Below are 24,536 nucleotides of genomic sequence, written 5' to 3'. Positions count from 1 at the left end.
AACGTAACGGGTCTCGGGAAGGGTCATGGTGCGGAGCGTGCACATACTCCTGCCCTCTTAAACGAGGGAGGAGTTTCAATTTCCCCTAACCTAACCCTAACCCTAACCCTAACCCTAACCCCCCTAACCCTAACCCTAACCCTACATCAGAAAAATAAAGAGAAAGAATAAAGAGCAAGAAAAAGAATAAAGAACAAGAGAAAAACTAAAGAACAACAGAAATACAAAGAGAAAGATAAAGAAAACAGAAAGAATAAAGAACAAAAGAAAGAATAAAGCACAAACAGAAATACAAAGAGAAAGATAAAGAAAAACAGAAAGAATAAAGAACAAAAGAAAGAATAAAGCACAAACAGAAATACAAAGAGAAAGATAAAGAAAAACAGAAAGAATAAAGAACAAAAGAAAGAATAAAGCACAAACAGAAATACAAAGAGAAAGATAAAGAAAAACAGAAAGAATAAAGAACAAAAGAAAGAATAAAGCACAAACAGAAATACAAAGAGAAAGATAAAGAAAAACAGAAAGAACAAAGAACAGAAAAAGTTTGAAAAAGGGAGAGCTAAAGCAGAAAAAACTGAGAGTAAAGAAAAAACTAAGAAACAGAAAAGTTAAGAAAAACAGAAAGGAAAAAGAAAAGTATAAAAGGCCAAGAGTGGCGAAACAGAACACAAAAGCGGGTGGGCCAGCCTGAGGAAGGCTCAAGAGAAGCGAAACGTCGCGAATGGCCCACCACAGTGCACTACACCCGCTTAGGGTAATTTTTTGATCAGGGGGCACCTATACCAGTCCCATGGATGGACCGTGCACCTAGGTTCCGGCATAGCCGGGCCTATTCTTTCCCCACACCCTAACCCTAACCCCCTAACCCTAACCCTAACCCTAAGGCAAAAGGAAGGGATTCAGGGATTAGGAGACAAAGGGAAGAAGGCAAAGAAAAGGTAGGAAAGGAGAGAAGGAAAGAAGGGAAACAAAGGATTAAGTAAAAGCAAGCAGCAAGAAAAAAGAAAAAGGAAAAATCAGAAAAAGAAAAAGAGAAAAACACAAAAACAGAAAAAAAGCAAAGTGACGTACATCCGGTACTTTCAGCGGCTGCTGGAGGGAGGAGCCACAGCACATATAAAAGGAGGGGCAGAGAAGAGTCTCTTCATTTTGATTTGGCCAGCGACGCATGTGCACAGCCTGAAGAAGGCACAATCCAGCCGAAACGTAGCTACAGCCATGCGTCAGCACTAAAACGTGTTTTTGTTTGTTATATTTAGTTTGTTATTTTAGTTTGTTATTTTCGGGGGGGATTTCTTTTGATGTTTTTTCATTTATGTATTGATTTACTGGCCTAAAAAATTAAAAACCTAGTATATGGACTATCATAAATCTATAACCTAAAAATTGGATAATTTATGGATAAAAACAGTTTAAAAGCCTAAGGATTGGAAATAAAAACGACACAGAGACTAAATTCATTGAGCAAAGACAAATTTTATTAAAAAACAGTTAAAAACCTAAAAAACAGGACAAATAAAACACAAATTCGGCAAAATTAAACACAATTTGGTACTTACCTGAACCTGAAAAAGAAAAGGACGGTACTTACCTCGATTCGGATCTGGGGATTGCCGGATACGGTAGATGGGGTGGCGATAACGTAACGGGTCTCGGGAAGGGTCATGGTGCGGAGCGTGCACATACTCCTGCCCTCTTAAACGAGGGAGGAGTTTCAATTTCCCCTAACCTTACCCGCCAGGTCCTGCCATGGACCCGCTGGGTTTCCCAGATTGACTGGGCCCGTTGCCGAAGCCATTTCCATTCCTTATCCGGTTACCCCTTACCTCTATTCTGCATCTCGCTCAGGATGCCTAATTGAATTCCTCTGACCCCTAATTTGGACCCCAAATTTGATCCCCAATGCCGAGTTGGCCTAGTCTATCCCCATCCCACATCCTTACCCTAACCTTAACCAAGCCCCATGACTAATGCCCTATCTTTAGTCCCATCCCCAGCCTAAGCCCTGACCTTAACCCCAACCCCAATGCTGACCCCTTTGTGCAGGTACCCCAATTCCATCCCCAGTTGCGGATGATGATACCCCAAGAGAGGGAAATAGAAACCCAAGAGAGGGAAAATTAGAAAACATCCCCAGTTGCGGATGATAATACCCCAAGAGAGGGAAAATTATAGATGGGCCACAGAGTCACAGAAATAAAGCCAAAGCAAAGACAAATATAGGCCAGAAAACAGGGACTGTCAAGGGAAAGTCAATGGAGGGGAGAAGAGTAAGGAGGGACTTTAAGGCAAAAGGAAGGGATTCAGGGATTAGGAGACAAAGGGAAGAAGGCAAAGAAAAGTAGGAAGGAGAGAAGGAAAGAAGGGAAACAAAGGATTAAGTAAAAGCAAGCAGCAAGAAAAAAGAAAAAGGAAAAATCAGAAAAAGAAAAAGAGAAAACACAAAAACAGAAAAAAAGCAAAGTGACGTACATCCGGTACTTTCAGCGGCTGCTGGAGGGAGGAGCCACAGCACATATAAAAGGAGGGGCAGAGAAGAGTCTCTTCATTTTGATTTGGCCAGCGACGCATGTGCACAGCCTGAAGAAGGCACAATCCAGCCGAAACGTAGCTACAGCCATGCGTCAGCACTAAACGTGTTTTTGTTTGTTATTTTAGTTTGTTATTTTAGTTTGTTATTTTCGGGGGGATTTCTTTTGATGTTTTTTCATTTATGTATTGATTTACTGGCCTAAAAAATTAAAAACCTAGTATATGGACTATCATAAATCTATAACCTAAAAATTGGATAATTTATGGATAAAAACAGTTTTAAAAGCCTAAGGATTGGAAATAAAAACGACACAGAGACTAAATTCATTGAGCAAAGACAAATTTTATTAAAAAACAGTTAAAAACCTAAAAAACAGGACAAATAAAACACAAATTCGGCAAAATTAAACACAATTTGGTACTTACCTGAACCTGAAAAAGAAAAGGACGGTACTTACCTCGATTCGGATCTGGGGATTGCCGGATACGGTAGATGGGGTGGCGATAACGTAACGGGTCTCGGGAAGGGTCATGGTGCGGAGCGTGCACATACTCCTGCCCTCTTAAACGAGGGAGGAGTTTCAATTTCCCCTAACCTTACCCGCCAGGTCCTGCCATGGACCCGCTGGGTTTCCCAGATTGACTGGGGCCCGTTGCCGAAGCCATTTCCATTCCTTATCCGGTTACCCCTTACCTCTATTCTGCATCTCGCTCAGGATGCCTAATTGAATTCCTCTGACCCCTAATTTGGACCCCAAATTTGATCCCCAATGCCGAGTTGGCCTAGTCTATCCCCATCCCACATCCTTACCCTAACCTTAACCAAGCCCCCATGACTAATGCCCTATCTTTAGTCCCATCCCCAGCCTAAGCCCTGACCTTAACCCCAACCCCAATGCTGACCCCTTTGTGCAGGTACCCCAATTCCATCCCCAGTTGCGGATGATGATACCCCAAGAGAGGGAAAATAGAAACCCAAGAGAGGGAAAATTAGAAAACATCCCCAGTTGCGGATGATAATACCCCAAGAGAGGGAAAATTATAGATGGGCCACAGAGTCACAGAAATAAAGCCAAAGCAAAGACAAATATAGGCCAGAAAACAGGGACTGTCAAGGGAAAGTCAATGGAGGGGAGAAGAGTAAGGAGGGACTTTAAGGCAAAAGGAAGGGATTCAGGGATTAGGAGACAAAGGGAAGAAGGCAAAGAAAAGGTAGGAAAGGAGAGAAGGAAAGAAGGGAAACAAAGGATTAAGTAAAAGCAAGCAGCAAGAAAAAAGAAAAAGGAAAAATCAGAAAAAGAAAAAGAGAAAAACACAAAAACAGAAAAAAAGCAAAGTGACGTACATCCGGTACTTTCAGCGGCTGCTGGAGGGAGGAGCCACAGCACATATAAAAGGAGGGGCAGAGAAGAGTCTCTTCATTTTGATTTGGCCAGCGACGCATGTGCACAGCCTGAAGAAGGCACAATCCAGCCGAAACGTAGCTACAGCCATGCGTCAGCACTAAAACGTGTTTTTGTTTGTTATTTTAGTTTGTTATTTTAGTTTGTTATTTTCGGGGGGATTTCTTTTGATGTTTTTTCATTTATGTATTGATTTACTGGCCTAAAAAATTAAAAACCTAGTATATGGACTATCATAAATCTATAACCTAAAAATTGGATAATTTATGGATAAAAACAGTTTAAAAGCCTAAGGATTGGAAATAAAACGACACAGAGACTAAATTCATTGAGCAAAGACAAATTTTATTAAAAAACAGTTAAAAACCTAAAAAACAGGACAAATAAAACACAAATTCGGCAAAATTAAACACAATTTGGTACTTACCTGAACCTGAAAAAGAAAAGGACGGTACTTACCTCGATTCGGATCTGGGGATTGCCGGATACGGTAGATGGGGTGGCGATAACGTAACGGGTCTCGGGAAGGGTCATGGTGCGGAGCGTGCACATACTCCTGCCCTCTTAAACGAGGGAGGAGTTTCAATTTCCCCTAACCTTACCCGCCAGGTCCTGCCATGGACCCGCTGGGTTTCCCAGATTGACTGGGGCCCGTTGCCGAAGCCATTTCCATTCCTTATCCGGTTACCCCTTACCTCTATTCTGCATCTCGCTCAGGATGCCTAATTGAATTCCTCTGACCCCTAATTTGGACCCCAAATTTGATCCCCAATGCCGAGTTGGCCTAGTCTATCCCCATCCCACATCCTTACCCTAACCTTAACCAAGCCCCATGACTAATGCCCTATCTTTAGTCCCATCCCCAGCCTAAGCCCTGACCTTAACCCCAACCCCAATGCTGACCCCTTTGTGCAGGTACCCCAATTCCATCCCCAGTTGCGGATGATGATACCCCAAGAGAGGAAAATAGAAACCCAAGAGAGGGAAAATTAGAAAACATCCCCAGTTGCGGATGATATACCCCAAGAGAGGGAAAATTATAGATGGGCCACAGAGTCACAGAAATAAAGCCAAAGCAAAGACAAATATAGGCCAGAAAACAGGGACTGTCAAGGGAAAGTCAATGGAGGGGAGAAGAGTAAGGAGGGACTTTAAGGCAAAAGGAAGGGATTCAGGGATTAGGAGACAAAGGGAAGAAGGCAAAGAAAAGGTAGGAAAGGAGAGAAGGAAAGAAGGGAAGCAAAGGATTAAGTAAAAGCAAGCAGCAAGAAAAAAGAAAAAGGAAAAATCAGAAAAAGAAAAAGAGAAAAACACAAAAACAGAAAAAAAAGCAAAGTGACGTACATCCGGTACTTTCAGCGGCTGCTGGAGGGAGGAGCCACAGCACATATAAAAGGAGGGGCAGAGAAGAGTCTCTTCATTTTGATTTGGCCACGGACGCATGTGCACAGCCTGAAGAAGGCACAATCCAGCCGAAACGTAGCTACAGCCATGCGTCAGCACTAAAACGTGTTTTTGTTTGTTATTTTAGTTTGTTATTTTAGTTTGTTATTTTCGGGGGGGATTTCGTTTTTTCATTTATGTATTGATTTACTGGCCTAAAAAATTAAAAACCTAGTATATGGACTATCATAAATCTATAACCTAAAAATTGGATAATTTATGGATAAAAACAGTTTAAAAGCCTAAGGATTGGAAATAAAAACGACACAGAGACTAAATTCATTGAGCAAAGACAAATTTTATTAAAAAACAGTTAAAAACCTAAAAAACAGGACAAATAAAACACAAATTCGGCAAAATTAAACACAATTTGGTACTTACCTGAACCTGAAAAAGAAAAGGACGGTACTTACCTCGATTCGGATCTGGGGATTGCCGGATACGGTAGATGGGGTGGGCGATAACGTAACGGGTCTCGGGAAGGGTCATGGTGCGGAGCGTGCACATACTCCTGCCCTCTTAAACGAGGGAGGAGTTTCAATTTCCCCTAACCCTAACCCTAACCCATCCCCAGTTGCGGATGAATGATACCCCAAGAGAGGGAAAATAGAAACCCAAGAGAGGGAAAATAGAAACCCAAGAGAGGGAAAATTAGAAAACATCCCCAGTTGCGGATGATGATACCCCAAGAGAGGGAAAATTATAGATGGGCCACAGAGTCACAAAAATAAAGCCAAAGCAAAGGCAAATATAGGCCAGAAAACAGGGACTGTCAAGGGAAAGTCAATGGAGGGGAGAAGAGTAAGGAGGGACTTTAAGGCAAAAGGAAGGGATTCAGGGATTAGGAGACAAAGGGAAGAAGGCAAAGAAAAGGTAGGAAAGGAGAGAAGGAAAGAAGGGAAGCAAAGGATTAAGTAAAAGCAAGCAGCAAGAAAAAAGAAAAAGGAAAAATCAGAAAAAGAAAAGAGAAAAACACAAAACAGAAAAAAGGCAAAGTGACGTACATCCGGTACTTTCAGCGGCTGCTGGAGGGAGGAGCCACAGCACATATAAAAGGAGGGGCAGAGAAGAGTCTCTTCATTTTAATTTGGCCAGCGACGCATGTGCACAGCCTGAAGAAGGCACAATCCAGCCGAAACGTAGCTACAGCCATGCGTCAGCACTAAAACGTGTTTTTGTTTGTTATTTTAGTTTGTTATTTTAGTTTGTTATTTTCGGGGGGGATTTCTTTTGATGTTTTTTCCATTTATGTATTGATTTACCTGGCCTAAAAAATTAAAAACCTAATATATGGACTATCATAAATTTATAACCTAAAAATTGGATAATTTATGGATAAAAACAGTTTAAAAGCCTAAGAATTGGAAATAAAAACGACACAGAGACTAAATTCATTGAGCAAAGACCAATTTTATTAAAAAACAGTTAAAAACCTAAAGAACAGGACAAATAAAACACAAATTCGGCAAAATTAAACACAATTTGGTACTTACCTGAACCTGAAAAAGAAAAGGACGGTACTTACCTCGATTCGGATCTGGGGATTGCCGGATACGGTAGATGGGGTGGCGATAACGTAATGGGTCTCGGGAAGGGTCATGGTGCGGAGCGTGCACATACTCCTGCCCTCTTAAACGAGGGAGGAGTTTCAATTTCCCCTAACCTTACCCGCCAGGTCCTGCCATGGACCCGCTGGGTTTCCCAGATTGACTGGGGCCCGTTGCCGAAGCCATTTCCATTCCTTATCTGGTACCCCTTACCTCTATTCTGCATCTCGCTCAGGATGCCTAATTGAATTCCTCTGACCCCTAATTTGGACCCCAAATTTGATCCCCAATGCCGAGTTGGCCTAGTCTATCCCCATCCCACATCCTTACCCTAACCTTAACCAAGCCCCATGACTAATGCCCTATCTTTAGTCCCATCCCCAGCCTAAGCCCTGACCTTAACCCCAACCCCAATGCTGACCCCTTTGTGCAGGTACCCCAATTCCATCCCCAGTTGCGGATGATGATACCCCAAGAGAGGGAAAATAGAAACCCAAGAGAGGGAAAATAGAAACCCAAGAGAGGGAAAATTAGAAAACATCCCCAGTTGCGGATGATGATACCCCAAGAGAGGGAAAATTATAGATGGCCACAGAGTCACAGAAATAAAGCCAAAGCAAAGACAAATATAGGCCAGAAAACAGGGACTGTCAAGGGAAAGTCAATGGAGGGGAGAAGAGTAAGGAGGGACTTAAGGCAAAAGGAAGGGATTCAGGGATTAGGAGACAAAGGGAAGAAGGCAAAGAAAAGGTAGGAAAGGAGAGAAGGAAAGAAGGGAAGCAAAGGATTAAGTAAAAGCAAGCAGCAAGAAAAAAGAAAAAGGAAAAATCAGAAAAAGAAAAAGAGAAAAACACAAAAACAGAAAAAAGCAAAGTGACGTACATCCGGTACTTTCAGCGGCTGCTGGAGGGAGGAGCCACAGCACATATAAAAGGAGGGGCGGAGAAGAGTCTCTTCATTTTAATTTGGCCAGCGACGCATGTGCACAGCCTGAAGAAGGCACAATCCAGCCGAAACGTAGCTACAGCCATGCGTCAGCACTAAAACGTGTTTTTGTTTGTTATTTTAGTTTGTTATTTTAGTTTGTTATTTTCGGGGGGGATTTCTTTTGATGTTTTTTCATTTATGTATTGATTTACTGGCCTAAAAAATTAAAAACCTAATATATGGACTATCACAAATTTATAACCTAAAAATTGGATAATTTATGGATAAAACAGTTTTAAAAGCCTAAGAATTGGAAATAAAAACGACACAGAGACTAAATTCATTGAGCAAAGACCAATTTTATTAAAAAACAGTTAAAAACCTAAAGAACAGGACAAATAAAACACAAATTCGGCAAAATTAAACACAATTTGGTACTTACCTGAACCTGAAAAAGAAAAGGACGGTACTTACCTCGATTCGGATCTGGGGATTGCCGGATACGGTAGATGGGGTGGCGATAACGTAATGGGTCTCGGGAAGGGTCATGGTGCGGAGCGTGCACATACTCCTGCCCTCTTAAACGAGGGAGGAGTTTCAATTTCCCCTAACCTTACCCGCCAGGTCCTGCCATGGACCCGCTGGGTTTCCCAGATTGACTGGGGCCCGTTGCCGAAGCCATTTCCATTCCTTATCTGTTACCCCTTACCTCTATTCTGCACTCGCTCAGGATGCCTAATTGAATTCCTCTGACCCCTAATTTGGACCCCAAATTTGATCCCCAATGCCGAGTTGGCCTAGTCTATCCCCATCCCACATCCTTACCCTAACCTTAACCAAGCCCCATGACTAATGCCCTATCTTTAGTCCCATCCCCAGCCTAAGCCCTGACCTTAACCCCAACCCCAATGCTGACCCCTTTGTGCAGGTACCCCAATTCCATCCCCAGTTGCGGATGATGATACCCCAAGAGAGGGAAAATAGAAACCCAAGAGAGGAAAATAGAAACCCAAGAGAGGGAAAATTAGAAAACATCCCCAGTTGCGGATGATGATACCCCAAGAGAGGGAAAATTATAGATGGGCCACAGAGTCACAGAAATAAAGCCAAAGCAAAGACAAATATAGGCCAGAAAACAGGGACTGTCAAGGGAAAGTCAATGGAGGGAGAAGAGTAAGGAGGGACTTTAAGCAAAAGGAAGGGATTCAGGGATTAGGAGACAAAGGAAGAAGGCAAAGAAAAGGTAGGAAAGGAGAGAAGGAAAGAAGGGAAGCAAAGGATTAAGTAAAAGCAAGCAGCAAGAAAAAAGAAAAAGGAAAAATCAGAAAAAGAAAAGAGAAAACACAAAAACAGAAAAAAGCAAAGTGACGTACATCCGGTACTTTCAGCGGCTGCTGGAGGGAGGAGCCACAGCACATATAAAAGGAGGGGCAGAGAAGAGTCTCTTCATTTTAATTTGGCCAGCGACGCATGTGCACAGCCTGAAGAAGGCACAATCCAGCCGAAACGTAGCTACAGCCATGCGTCAGCACTAAAACGTGTTTTTGTTTGTTATTTTAGTTTGTTATTTTAGTTTGTTATTTTCGGGGGGATTTCTTTTGATGTTTTTTCATTTATGTATTGATTTACTGGCCTAAAAAATTAAAAACCTAATATATGGACTATCACAAATTTATAACCTAAAAATTGGATAATTTATGGATAAAAACAGTTTAAAAAGCCTAAGAATTGGAAATAAAACGACACAGAGACTAAATTCATTGAGCAAAGACCAATTTTATTAAAAAACAGTTAAAAACCTAAAGAACAGGACAATTAAACACAAATTCGGCAAAATTAAACACAATTTGGTACTTACCTGAACCTGAAAAAGAAAAGGACGGTACTTACCTCGATTCGGATCTGGGGATTGCCGGATACGGTAGATGGGGTGGCGATAACGTAATGGGTCTCGGGAAGGGTCATGGTGCGGAGCGTGCACATACTCCTGCCCTCTTAAACGAGGGAGGAGTTTCAATTTCCCCTAACCTAACCCCCTAACCCTAATCCCAAAAAAATTGCAAATTGCTCTGCTTATTCACACAACCTATTGTCAGAATTTAAATTAATAATCAAGAAGTTAACCAATTGACCGCTGTGAGCATTAAGATTAGTACTAATATACAAACTGCTTCCAATTTTACAGTAGGTCTAATGTCTGTCACTGGTCATCAGGTCTCTAAATTCCCATTGTTCTTCTTCAGGATGTTATCCATATGGCAGAGCCATGAGCTTCTCCAAGATCTTATCCATATTGCGTTTAAAAAAAACACAGTCTGAGTACTCACAGCCCTGCCCATCGTCTATCTTGTCGGCCAGCCTTGTGGGATTTTGAACAGCTGTAGCCGCTTCTTGTACTTCTATAGCCCAGGTCCGAGCCAGCTCCAATCAGCCAGAACTCTGTTATCATGGTTCTGAATTGGTAGATGTCGTTCAATGTCCTCCATCAAGAGTGTCACCAGACACCCAATGCAATAGACCATCGAGTATCCAGCAGCAAATGTCTCTGCAGAACAATCGGCTCTCCCAAGCCCAGGAGTTTCAGTTTCGTTAAGGGATCAGTTGATCAAATCCATAATTCTTCTTTAGGTTTATAGAGAACAAGTCTGGGAGACTCTCTTAGGGTTAGAGAATGAGCAAGACCATACAAAAGACATGAGAAGCCAAGCAGGTACAATAAGGAGAGGGAGAAGGAGAAAGTGCAACTGCCAAGCGTTTCACAGTATGTAAATTACGCTGAATGTTTTGGACATGAATTGAGCTGCTTTTTGGGAATGACCTCGAAGGGGACTGGAGGCAGCTCCCCAGCATGGTAGATTCAAATGTACTAATGAGACATGAAGAATTGAAAGAATTGAAAAAAAGCAAACAGGAAGGTGGGGCACGAAAACAAGAACGAACAGCTTGTACAAGTGGGGGTGATATAGATAAGACCCAGAAGGGGTATGTTTGGAGGCATGGTCCTGCTCCTGAATTTCAGACAATGCATCTTGAATAAGTGGAAGATCTAAAGATTAGGGTGGAAAAATTGGAAGAATTGTTGATTGTATGGGAATATTGGAAGCGCTAGTGATTGGGATGAAAAGAAGAAGAAGAATCAATAGTATTAGGATCAATACAATGCTAACTGGACTCACCACTTAACAAATTGTTCTTCTCCAGACTTCAGCTGACATCACTCTGACATCACTATCTACCAGTAAATCAGATGATCGATTTATGCTGTCTGTTATAAGACAATTTTAATTGAGGATGATTTGTGAGGAATTGCATGTGTCATTAAAGTAACTGTCTAATTCAATCTACTAATTTGCATATTATCCTTTAGGAACCACATTAGTGTGAAATGTGACTCATTTGGAAATCCACATTGTGAAAGAAAAAACATAATTTGTACATAATCTGCTGACATCACCATTAACATCACTGACTTTTTACCAAATCAGATGACTGATTCTGCTATGTATTATAGTATATTGTTACTTGGAATCAGATATAATTTGTGAGGACTTCATCCTTTAGCAACCCTGCCTGAATAATATGAGTTATTTGGAATTACAGCTTAGAAATGAAATCCATGACTAATGATTGTTGAACAAAGACACATGATTTTCAAATATAACTGAAAGATTTTTATTATTGCATTTGGCATTTGTTTCAACAACTTATATATATCAGCATTTGTCCGTTTTTAACAAGTTTTATTTTAAAAGTAAGAAATAAAAACAATAACTTACCTTAACAAAAAAGAAGACTCACATGCAAAAGTGAGTAAAATCTAGAAAAAAAACCCCTCAGAGCAACTGTGTAAAATCAGTAACCAAAACCTCACATGATAACAAAGTTTCAAAATGTAGAAAGACAAACTGTCAGAAGATCAGAGTAAAATCAACAACAACCAAAAATGTTTTTCTTATCTTTTCCTCTGACTCTTTGTATGGCTTTTTGTCTTTTGCTGGTATCTTTAGGTGCCTCTTTAGTCTTGTGACTTCTGAGCATCTTTGGACTTAACAGCTGTTTTGCAGTCAGGCTCTTTGGTCTTTTTCTTTCTTGCTTGTTGCTCTTTTGCCTTGTTTCTCTTGCTTTCATCACACTTCGCCAAAGAGCTTTTCTTCATTAGAGACCTTTTCCTCTTTTTTGGGGTGTGCCACTGGAGACTCATAGCTAGTCCCAGGGCCATCTTCTTTTACTCTAACTGTGTCTTTGTTTTCAGTTGTTCCTTCTTCTCTCAAATCATTTTTTTCTTTGACCGCGGTCTCCATCTGTGGTCCCTGTTCCTTTATGTCTGTGTCCTCTGTGCGGAGTGCTTTGTCTTTATCTGTAGTTATTGTGTGTGTCATGGTCCTGGGTCGTGTGACCCAGTGTGTTATGCTTAACCTATTTTGATGTTTATTGTTTGCTTAGGTTCTTTAAGGTAGTCCAGTCCTTTTTGTAATTATGTTACCCTTGCATTACGTCTCCCTTACCCTTCGTGTGGTTATGTCTGTGTGTCTTGTACTGTCAAGTTCATGCTGTCAGTTATGTCACCTCCCCCTGTACTACGTCTCCCCGGTTCATGTCTCATGTTTCCTGTTTTACTTTGAAGGCCTGCATTCACTGTCTGTGTATTCAGCTCACTCCTCCTGTCCTGTCGTTAAGTTCATGTGTGTCAGCTGCGTTCCCATGTGTGGCCACTTCCCCTGATCATCCCTCATGTGTATTTAATCTCTGTGTTTTTTACAATCTGTGTCGCGTCGTCTGTGTTCCCACCCTCCATGTTTCCATGCCCGGTCTGTTGCATTCTAAGTCATAGCCTTACCTTAGTTCATTCCCAGTTTAGGTTTCTGTTTAGTTATTGCTTTCGTGCTGCCCTTATTCTTGTTTGTTTCTCTTGCGTTACCAGCCACAATAAAAGGCTCGCTTTTGTTTAAAGTTCACTCCCGTCTGCTCACTTGTGTTCGCACCTGGGTCCACCACTCACACCACCACACGGTCTGTCACAGCGGACCGCGACAGTACGACGCGACCATGCCGGACCCAGCGACACAAGAGCAGGAGATCATTCGGACAGTGGAGTCGCTATGCGGCAAGTGGCTGCAGTGTTCCGGGGAGGAGGAACGGGATGAGCTAGCCCGCCAAGTAGGGGTATGCGTGTCCGTATTCCCCTGGTTGTGGGAGGCGCTGCATCTCCTCATCATAGACTTTCTCGCCTCCACTCTCCAACTCCGCCCGCGACAGCAGCTGTCCTGTGTGCGTGAGCCGTCGCCAGAGCCATGCTGTACCTCTGTTTCCCCGCTGCCTCGTGAGCCAGAAGCGGTCAGAATCGGTACGGTGAGGCTCCCCGCCAACACACCCTCGGCTCACGCTCCATCGGCTTCCGCATCCTCGCCATCGCCTGACTGCACTACGCGGCTCAAGGAGATGCCAGCTGCTATTGACTTTGGTGAGGAGGAGCGGCAGCAGGTATTACGGGCGTATCGCGAGGACGAGCTCCGCTGGAAGCCCTGGCTCATCCCCGAGGAGGAGTTTTCGCCAACTGCCCCACCTCGCACCTGCCGCCCGCCCTCGCCGCCTCGATCGGACTACTCGTCCCCTGCTGCCTTTCTAGCGCGGACGTGGTTGGAGGAGGAGGAGCCGGTCGCCATGGACAGTCAGGTTTTGTCCACAGCCGCTTCAAGGGGAAAGCGGCGTTCTCGCCGCCGTTGCGCACTGCTTCGTCCTGTGTCGCCCACCCCGAAGCATCCCGAGGACGCTGTTGGGGTCTTGGATGTCGATCTCAAGGAGCAGCAGCACGCCGCAGGCACACAGCTAGAGAAGGAGTTCGGGAGGGAGCCGTGGCTCGCTCCTGATCATGACGAGCGCTCTTTCCAGGGAACTCGACTGGCTCTTGGGGGTCCCCGGAGCTGCCAGGGACTTCCACCGCTCACCCCGCCCGCTTCCACGGATAGAAAGAAGCGGCACTCTCGCCGCCGGCGCTCTGAGCCTCAGCCCAAGGAGGTCCCTCAGTTATCGCCATCTGAGGCTTTGACTTCCATCAGCCATCCAGTCGTGAGTACCACTGCCTCAGTTTCTGACATTGTATCTAGCCCCATAGCCAAAGACCTCCAGTCAAAGGAGAGTGTTTCAGGGGCTGCTGTGAATAAAGACTTCTTGTCTGACTGTGACCTGGCTGATTCGGCAGGTTACAGCATTCATGAACCAGTTAACAATCCTAACTGCAATAAAGATGACTGTGTCCTCAGCGTCATGACTTCTGAACCTGAATGTTGTTTTGATGCAAACAATAACTGTATTGCTCTTGAGTTGTTTAACCCTGGTACTATGAGCAACAGTTCTAATGTTGCCGTTAATGAAAATGTGTCTGTGCCCGCCGGCACTAACCTAGCACCCAGCTCTACACGGGTTTTTAGCGCAGTACAGGACAGATTGTTTGTAAAGTGCAACGCTGTAATAACCAACCCCCCATTGTTTACAGCCACCAACCATTGTACTTCTGTGTTGTGTCTTCCTACCACGTCAAAGGGGTTTACTGAGTTAACCAGTGATGAGGACGTTAAGTCCCACACGGTGAACCTGCAGTCGGTGGATTTCTCTGGAATAACGTCGGATGCTGGGAGTAATGGTTCAGACCCAAAGTATTCTGTATCATGTGACTTTCGAATTAATGTGTTGAAACCATCAGCGAGCAGCCCTAGTTGTGTGGGTGATCGAGAAGTAACTTCTGTTACCTCTGACAATTTAACAACTGCTACGCCACCTCATGCCAGGTTTGAAACGTTGTGTGAACAAGTTACCGGGTCTGAAGAGAGACTGCCTAGCTTTCCTCAGGAAGCGACTAAAGACTGTTTGTACTGCGCTGAGGTCTCTGGAGAGGTGGGGGCAGCAGCTGTCCAGTCCGCACCCGTCCTAGTTCCGTCCCAGACTCCTCCTATAACGGAGGTGAGTGACTGTGCTTTTTCCTCTCATGAGCCTGTCATAGTGGAGTGTACTGGGTTACCCTTTTATGGGCCCCGCTACGAAGAAACTGGTGCCAAAGACCGCTCTACCATTAACCATGATTTCATAGACATCCATGCTGTGGCCGACCTAACTCTGGATAAGACTAAGGGCCAGTCAGAGTCGTGTTGTGATAATGAAAGGATTGTGTGTAACAGTTTTGATGAAGCGCACAATGAAATCACAAACCATGTTTTTGACTCTGTAGAATTCAGGGCTTCTTCTAGTGCTGCTCCCATAGCCGCACTACATGAAGCCCAGGTTCATGAGACAGCGAAAGGAGTTCACACGTCAGCTGTACAGGCTGCTTCTCAGCCTGCTAGGAATGGCGTGAGCTTTCTCTCCGCCTCAGACTGCCTTCTGCTTCAGCCGTCTCTTCCAGCCGGAGGGCCCGAGGAGCCTGTACAGCCTCACGCCATGTCAGCTGTACAGGTTGCTTCTCAGCCTGCTAGGAATGGCGTGAGCTTTCTCTCCGCCTCAGACTGCCTTCTGCTTCAGCCGTCTCTTCCTGCGGAGGGCCCGAGGAGCCCGTCCAGCTTCACGCCATGTCAGCTGGAGGGCCCGAGGAGCCCGTCCAGCCTCACGCCACGTCAGCTGGAGGGCCCGAGGAGCCCATCCGGCCTCAAGCCACGTCAGCTGGAGGGCCCGAGGAGCCCATCCGGCCTCACGTCAGCTGGAGGGCCCGAGGAGCCCGTTCAGCTTCCTTCCACGTCGGCTGGAGGGCCCGAGGAGCCCGTCCAGCAACCTTCCTTGTCAGCTGGGGGTTCAGGAGAACCGCACCAGCCTCATGCCTCGTCAGCTGGAGGGCCCGAGGAGCCCGTCCAGCCTCATGCCACGTCAGCTGGAGGGCCCGAGGAGCCCGTCCAGCACCATGCCACGTCTGCTGGGGGGCCCGAGCCGCCCGTCCAGCACTATGCCACGTCTGCTGGGGGGCCCGAGCCGCCCATCCAGCCATCTTCTGTTTTTGCTACGCCTGGTCCGGCCTCTGCTTCTGCCTGTGCTTCGCCTGGTCCTGCCTCGCCTGGTCCGGCCCCGCCATCGCCTGATCCGGCTTCGGCTTCTGCTTCGCCTGGTCCAGCTTCGGCTTCTGCTCCTGCTTCGCCGTCGCCTGGTCCAACCTCTGCATCAGCTCCTGCTTCGCCGTCGCCTGGTCCAGCCTCTGCCTCAGCTCCTGCTTCGCCGTCGCCTGGTCCGGCCCCCGCATCGCCACCGTCTGGTTCTGCCTCGTCTGGTCCTGCCTCGACAGGTCCTGTGCCCACCGGGCCTCGGCCAGTGCGCCTGACACTGGAGAGCCACCGCTGCCTTCCGCGCGGTCGGCCCCCTGAGCTGCTTCGCCGTCCCCTTCGCTGCCGCCGTTGCCTTCCGCACGGCTGGCCTCCTGACCGGCTCTGTCGCCTGTGGCGCCCGCCTGGTCGGTCCCCCGACCGTGTGACCCTTGAACTCTTGTGCCCATGGGCTCCGGCCCCCTGAACTGCTCCGCCTTCGCCGCCACCGCTGCCTTGCGCACTGTCGGCCTCCTGAACTGCACCGCCACTGCCTCCCGCATGGACGGCCTCCTGATGGGAGATGGCATGGCCTGTTGGGTTGCCAACCCCCGGGTCGGCTGCCTGAACTCATAAACTATGGGCTGGTGTGTTGCCGCCCTCCGGGCCGACCCCCTGAGCTATGTTTGGACTGTTGTCACGTGCTCCAGTGTTTTTTGTTGGCTGTTTTTTCTTTCTTGTTCTGGTCCCTCCGTCCTGGTCCCCCGCCACCCGCCCGGGCTCGGTGGTCTGTTTCTTTTGGTTTGGGGCTGTCTGGAGCCAGCCCTTGGTGGGGGGGTGGTGTCATGGTCCTGGGTCGTGTGACCCAGTGTGTTATGCTTAACCTATTTTGATGTTTATTGTTTGCTTAGGTTCTTTAAGGTAGTCCAGTCCTTTTTGTAATTATGTTACCCTTGCATTACGTCTCCCTTGCCCTTCGTGTGGTTATGTTTGTGTGTCTTGTACTGTCAAGTTCATGCTGTCAGTTATGTCACCTCCCCCTGTACTACGTCTCCCCGGTTCATGTCTCATGTTTCCTGTTTTACTTTGAAGGCCTGCATTCACTGTCTGTGTATTCAGCTCACTCCTCCTGTCCTGTCGTTAAGTTCATGTGTGTCAGCTGCGTTCCCATGTGTGGCCACTTCCCCTGATCATCCCTCATGTGTATTTAATCTCTGTGTTTTTTACAGTCTGTGTCACGTCGTCTGTGTTCCCACCCTCCATGTTTCCATGCCCGGTCTGTTGCATTCTAAGTCATAGCCTTACCTTAGTTCATTCCCAGTTTAGGTTTCTGTTTAGTTATTGCTTTCATGCTGCCCTTATTCTTGTTTGTTTCTCTTGCGTTACCAGCCACAATAAAAGGCTCGCTTTTGTTTAAAGTTCACTCCCATCTGCTCACTTGTGTTCGCACCTGGGTCCACCACTCACACCACCGCACGGTCTGTCACAGCGGATCGCGACAGTGTGTTGCCCATTTTTATCTTCAGCTATGTCAATTGTGCTCAATCCTTTCTCTTTTTCTATAGTCTCTGTCTGTGTTCTCATTCCTTCCTCTGTTGTTCCTTCTGATCTCAAATTGCATTTTTCCTCAGTTGTTGTCTTTTTCTGTGGTCCATGTTTATCTCTGCCTATGTCCTCTGTGCTCATTCCTTTTATTTTTTCTGTAGTTTTTCTCACTAGTCCACTGGAAACTTCTTGGTCTATGTCTGTTGTTTTCAACAAGGGACCATTTTCATCTTCAGCTTTGTCTTCTTCGTTATCTGTAGTCACTGTTTGCATACTGTTTTCATTTTCACACAAACTTTCTGGCCTCAAGGCTTCATTGTCTTCATCTATTGTCTCTGTCTGTGTTTGGTTCACACCCTCAGTTGTGCCGTTTGGTCTAACAACTTTTTGTATTTGTGTTTGGATTGCAATTCTTTCTAAGATAATTTTAGGATATTCCCAACATTTAGACTTGTTTTTAAGAAACTGAGTATGACTATAGAAATGTCCTGTGTCCTTTGTGGCTTTTCCCTTTTCTTTAGCATTATCTTTAACTTTGGTGGATCCCAATGTACCTGCTGCTGTAAGATCAATGTGTTCACAGTTATCAGCATAATCTTCACTTTCACTACTCTCTGTAGTCACTTTTGCTCTTCCCCTGCCACTCTGTTTATGTCGGTGTTTTCCAGATGTGTTTCCTGCTGTCAGATCAATGACTTTCCTGACTTCATTGTTACTTTCATCTTTGCTGCTGTCTGTGTCAATGGTGATTGCGTGCTGTTTGGTCTTCTTTTTCACAATTTCTCCTCTTCTGGCATTTTGACTAGTCTTTCTTTTCTTTGGTCCAGCATATCTTCTCTGCAACACATCTTCATTGTCTTCTGAGGTTGTAGATTCCTCAGAGTCTCTGGTTCTATTGTTCACAGCAAGTGCCTTTGCAGCATTGTTGCGGCACTTGAAGGCTTCGTCAAAGTTTAAATCTGCCTCATAAGGTCTCGCTGCAGTTGCATCAGAATGGCACATCATCCGGTGGACTTGTACCTTGCTTTGGGTTCCCAAGAATCTCCCACTCTACAAATGTAAACATTAAATAATGTTATTAATTGCACTAACATTTGACATTTTCAAGGAGATTTACAGAGCTAAGGACAGAACCACAAAAAGAAGTACAACAGAAGACAATATAAAGAAAAAGAAATGTCCTTTCAACATTAAAACACTGGGAGAAGAACCAGGAAGGGTGACTGTCTTATATCATCCCTCTAAAAGGATAGGAAGGTAAAAACACTGAATCACCATAAAGTGGAAACTACTCACAAAAGTGCTGATGCTGCTCCTAATCATAGAGAACGTTGGTTTTCCTGGGATACCAAACTTCCTCCATGCATCTTGAAATGATGTCAGCATCTTAGCATAAGGCCCTCCATTGGTGTTGGCAAAAATCAATTGTGATGATACACCAAGGTATCTGTGGCGGTGGTTCACAAAGCGGTGAAACCATATGTATTCGTCTTTCGTTAGGGGAACAAGTGCATGGCCAAATGTTTCTTTGGTCTTGTGCTCTTTTACCTGTAAAAGAATCAGCAACTAAATTACATTGCACACAGTCATTGATGTCGCTGGTAAGAAAATATCTTTAATCAGGGAGAGAAATAATTGCTTAATGATTTTACTCTGATTATCCGCCGGCCATCACCATCTGCTTCAGCAGTGCCAACTTCCTCAACTGTCATATTTGATATGACGCCTCTTCTGTGCCCAGTTGTGCAGATGAAAAATCCAGCCAGAAGACCATAGAACCAGTCTAGGTTCTCAGTTGTGGGATTTTTCTCAAGCTCGACTATTGAGTAACATAGAGGTTGCACAGTAAGACACAAGGGATAGGGGAGCATATCCCTTATATTGCTATATACTCCCCCTAATATAATCCTATATAAACATCACAAATGCTACTGTTTGTATATATGTATTATATATTTGAAGAAAAATCAAAAAGTCCAACAAGTGATTATAAATGAGCAGTCTGTTATAATTGAAAGCAAAAAGTTCTGTCATATATTTCTGTAAATCTGAGATTCTGAACTATATATACATACAGATTACAGCTGGTAAGTAAATATTATATAATTTCTCATTAACAGAGATATTATTGGGGCTATTAGAGTTGTCCTTATGGAGAAATGAACTACACACTTACCAAGTGCTTCAGGGATGTGTGTGGTGGCCTTCTTGAGAAAATCAGTGATGTGGACAGGATCTACAAGCATTTCTAAAAGACACAGAATGTTTTTATGTTCCTGCAGCTCCAGTCATGCTCATTCATGCTGCACGCAATGATGTAAATATAAAACAGGTTGTATTTCAGACCTAATACAGATTTTTATGATATATTGAATTGAAATTGCTAATTCAAGCAACCAATGATTTATAAAGAAACATCCTGAAAAACAACAGGGGTGCACAAACTTTTGCATACCACTGTACATATACAATGCACAAAAGACCTACTTATATACAATTATACCTTACATTACAACATTTTGAGTCCTTGTTCCTCACTACATCACAGTCATGATATCATGACATCTATAAATGATTTATTTATTGCACATGCTAGGTAACAACTAAGTAGTAAAGTTGGATCTTACGTGATTTTTTGATCCGGATGGCTTGCCTGTGGGTTTGTAACTCCCTTTTGCTCTTCTTCATTTCCGACTGAAGAGCAAATAAAGTCCCCTTTAAAGCCTTACGGGAGGCTCTGACCTCTGGCAGTTGTGCATCAATTAGAAATTTCAAGAACGCCCTCACATTTCCAATCCGAATCCTTTTGGTTGTCACGGCATGTTTATTCAGTTGTCCATCTAAAAAAGCCCCACAAACAAACACAAATCAGTAATCACTTTAGTATTATTGAGATTACTGGACTAATATATCACAGAAATTTGTAAAAATGTACTCAGTCAGTCTTTCTCTGTTGTCCATAAATGCAAACATCATTGCAGGGACTTGATTGTGAGACATGAAATATGCCCAGGCACGGACATATTGGACCCGTTGTCTGGCGTTTTCGACGTCCTTTTTACTTGTTCCACAAATGTGTTGAAACCAAGCATTCAGGACTTTCTCTGTTTAAAATAAAGTGTAGTAACAACATAGCAATTAGAAGTGTCATGACAAACTGATGAAGTACAGAAAACATACTTCTTATTCAAGTGGTTGACAATGATATTTGGAAGATATTGCTAATTAGTAGTATCTGTTTAATTAGCGGGATGTGAGTTCCAAAATAGAACAACCAGTTCTAAAAATTCACATTACACTACACAAGAAACAATATTATTGCCAAAGAATTCATACCAAATTTAGGAAGCCGGGCTGTTGGGTCACGTTTACTTCTTTCAAATTTCTGGCGCTTTGGGGGGCTGAGAGGTTTGAAGCCAAGTTTATCCTTAGTGGATTTCAGACTTTTCAGATTCCTTTTCAGGAGTTGAAGTAACAAATCCAGTTCTTTGCACTTTTTGCAATTCTGATGTTGGACTTGAGCATCATCTGACTGATTGACAGGGGAATGGACTGAGCTGTCTTCTCTAATCTCTGCAGATTCTTCACGGGTATCACTGCTATCACTTTGCTCCTCTTGATCACTGCTTTCAGTAAGCTGCTCTATGTCCAGTGAGGTCACCATTGGAGGCTGTGGATTTGAACGTCTGAGAGCTTTGAGGGCTTTCAGATTAGCCAATCGTTTCGCTGTCCTTATTACTTTCTTCTGATCTGATTTCTGAAAGGGTATAAACAATAGAACAGCAATGTTTGAGAAAGTTAGTGAAACATGTCACATAAGAATGCATTCTAATTTAACAACAAAATGTAAGCTATACAAAACACTAACCTCAATCTCACAGTGGACATTTTCCAAGTGCTTGTCCAGTCTTATACGGTTTTTAGCTTTACATACTGGACAGTCCAGCCTGCCCCTGTAACCGCATATCACATCCAGTTTGACAAATGTAACTACAACTACCACTTTAAATTGTTGCAATGTTTTTTCATATACTGTATGACAGTGACTTACACTGTAGAGCAGTAATTTAGCAGTAAATGTAATTCTTCTTTGTTTACAACATGGTGGTATTTTTTTAAATGCTGCCCAACTGCAACATATGGAATCAAGCATATTGGGCATTCTGTCATCTGACGTGGCATTTTTCCTGTAGAGAAGAATACACATCAGAACAGGTGAATTATTTGTTGAATTATTTATAATTTTTTGTCCGCAAATCTTCAAATTGAGGTGTACACTTTTCAGTACTTGACCAAATATTAAAGGAATTAAAAGAAAACCTTGACATAATTAAAAGTCTACCACTTTTAATAGGGGGATTAAAATAATTTGAAAGTCTTTAGTAAGTGTTTTTAAAGTATTGATCAGGTATTATGTTTCTAAAATTAGTATTTCCGCTAAAACAGTATTTCTGCAAAATCATAGTATTTCTGCTATATTATAGGAATTGTACGCAATTATGGTATTTGTGCCAAAGCATACTGTTTGTGACCAAACAGAGTATTTCTGCTATATTCTAGTATTTGTGCTAAATCTTAGTTTTTCTGCTATTCTATAGTATTTCTGCCAAATCATAGTATTTGTGTCAAAGCATAGTAATGTAACATAGCAGAAATACTATGCTTTGGCACAAATACTATAAGTTTGCAGAAATACTATGAAGTAGCAGAAATAGTATGATATGTATTCACATCATGATATGTATACTAGTATGTATGTATGTATACTTATAAATTCATGATATAATTACAAAATAATTAAAAAAATAGTTTTACTGGGGAAATATGTTGTTTAAAATTTTAGTGTTATGTATTTAATTCTTGGAACAGTTATTGCTTTGGATACAAGACTGTGAAGAATTAGGGAATCATATTTAAGGACTGGAAAAATTGGAGATTTGGATGGATGAATAATTGATTTAAATTTGACTTATTTTGAAACAAATTTCCAAAAATGGATTCAGTTGGATTAATCACTGGAGAGCCCTTCAGCAAGACGAACTGTTGAAAAAAGATGTTAGTGTTGTTAAAGAATTTAAAGAGTTGATGTCTCTATGCACTGATTTCTGTATGTGTACTTATTTATTGTAGGGCGTTTGTTCCTTTTTAATTTGACAAAAATAATCTGCCTGGCAGGCAGCCAAAGCCTAAAAAACATTTTTCAATCAAAATGATATGCAGATAGTACGATTAAAATAAATTCAATAAATGCTCACAGACAATTACATAGATCTTAATGTGTGGTGCTACAAGGTATAAAAGTATGAACAAACATAAAATAAAAAAACATTTTGTTACTGACTTCTTTCTTGACTGTGACAATATTTTACTGTTCACTGAGGAATTATGAAAGGAAACCTAGAAAAACGAAAATACAAATAATGGAAAACATGGAATTGTTTTTTAAACATTAGTTATTTACATTTAATAGTTGAAATTATAGTATAGTATATACTATATACTATATAAAGTATAAAATTATAGTATAGTATAGTAAATGTTACAAAAGACATTAGGAATTGGGATCTTACAGTTGGAAGGAGTTAGTGAATTTTATCGCAACTTACCTCTATGTAATTCCACAGACTTCAACTGACAGCACTAACAGCTCTGCACATAACTTATGGGGAGCTTAGCCTTCAGACTGTCAAACCTATCATGCCATCTGCTTTTATCATGTGATTTCTTACCAATAGCGTATATCTGAACTTGGAATGGAGGATGATTCGTTTGGAATTTTAAATGTAATTAATGTAATTGACATGATGTTGTAGAGACCCACCCTTTGGCACATCCCAGCACACCCACTCACTTCACCAGATGCACCTTGTTTAGTTCTCTCACCTTTGATTGGGTGTGGTGCTTGTCCTCGATTGCAATCACCTGTCACACATTATATGTCACACATTATATAAGGACTGCATTCACTTTTGGCTCACTTTTTCTTCACTTCCACACGGGGCGGCAGCTGAGGTGAGGTTCTATTTGGGTTTTATTTTATGTATTGTTTAAGGGAATGAGTAACTTAAATCTGTTTTCCTGTTTTCTTTCAGCTGTGGCAGTCCATGTGTGTCTTTGTTTCCTTCCTTCTTTGCCTTATTTATTTGAGAATAAAAGGAGAACCCTGAGAATAATTCTGAATTAGATGGCTGCTTTTTCTTATTCTAACCGGATGAGCCCATGATGCTGATTGCTTCAGCCCTGAACCTTCCTTCCTTCAAAACATGGTCCTCCGAGCCGGAGCAGTGTTAGCGTCATGGATTCAAAGCAGCCATTGACTGAAGGTTTGAGAAGATCCAGTCGTGATAGTCGACCTCCTGCCTACCTGCAGCAGTATGACGTTCAGTATCCTGGAGCTAGAAGAGCTACATGTGAGACAGAGAGCCAAACTGAATGCCAGCATAGTGACAAAGACACACATGGGCCGCAGGATCCTGTCGGAGAGTCAGAAAGACAACCAGAGACATCCCCTGCTCCTTTACCCACCAACCAAGATGAGGTCATGAGGGAACTCCTGACAACAATGAGGGAGATTAGGCAATTTATGATTCAATCATCTCCTTCCCATTCTTGTAGCTCCAGATCTTCCATTCGCACAGTCTCATCTGATGGAATCAAAGCTTCTGTATGCAGTTTACGAGCCAGTCCTCAAACACATCAACGACATGAGCAGCTCCCAGTGATTGATACAGTAACCTGTCAATCACCCTTCCAGCCCCCACAGATTAGCCGTCAGTCTGGCTTAGTTACAGCTGCCAGCCCTCCTTTACCTAATTCAACAATACTAGATGCTGCTATCCCTTCAACTGGTTTGCCTAGACCAGTCCTTGCTACAGAAGATGAGACTCCCTTTGATTTCCTGGCCTTATCACGGCAGGATCCCCACCAGATCTCATGTGTTCAACCTGCTGTTCCTTTAGCTGAAGACCCTGTTCAACCTCTCATTCGCATATCTGACCACAAGCATTGCCCTCCTCTAGAGCAGCAACCAGCTACATCCAATGCCTCATATGACCAGAAACCTTTGATACCTGGTACTGCTAGCTCGGGTCACTCCTCTAGCACGAGAACACATGTATATAAGCTTGAAGGTCCTTCGT

At 43.3% G+C, this 24,536-nt stretch overlaps 1 protein-coding gene across 1 annotated transcript in view; it reads right to left on the bottom strand.

Moving 5' to 3' along the window:
* The window catches only part of LOC146546153 (uncharacterized), a gene marked incomplete at its 3' end in the record, with an annotated part of 186,635 nt that extends 180,765 nt beyond the window's left edge, over positions 1-5,870 (bottom strand). Inside the window, exons 1-2 of the mRNA XM_085266671.1 lie at positions 5,795-5,870; positions 4,366-4,501 (exon numbers count right to left, since the gene is read on the bottom strand). Of these exons, the coding sequence (XP_085122797.1) occupies positions 4,366-4,501; positions 5,795-5,870 (212 nt within the window). The remainder of the gene's footprint in view (positions 1-4,365; positions 4,502-5,794) is intronic.
* Positions 5,871-24,536: the final 18,666 nt, after the last annotated feature.

This window comes from Mchenga conophoros, unplaced genomic scaffold (genome assembly GCF_057382185.1).
Source record: "Mchenga conophoros isolate Kocher_MC1m ecotype Shallow Benthic unplaced genomic scaffold, M_conophoros_male_GT1.1 unmapped_scaffold_9, whole genome shotgun sequence".
Classification (NCBI taxonomy): domain Eukaryota; kingdom Metazoa; phylum Chordata; class Actinopteri; order Cichliformes; family Cichlidae; genus Mchenga; species Mchenga conophoros.
The sequence above is the reverse complement of the archived record's forward strand: the minus strand, read 5'-3'. Positions and strand labels throughout refer to the sequence as shown.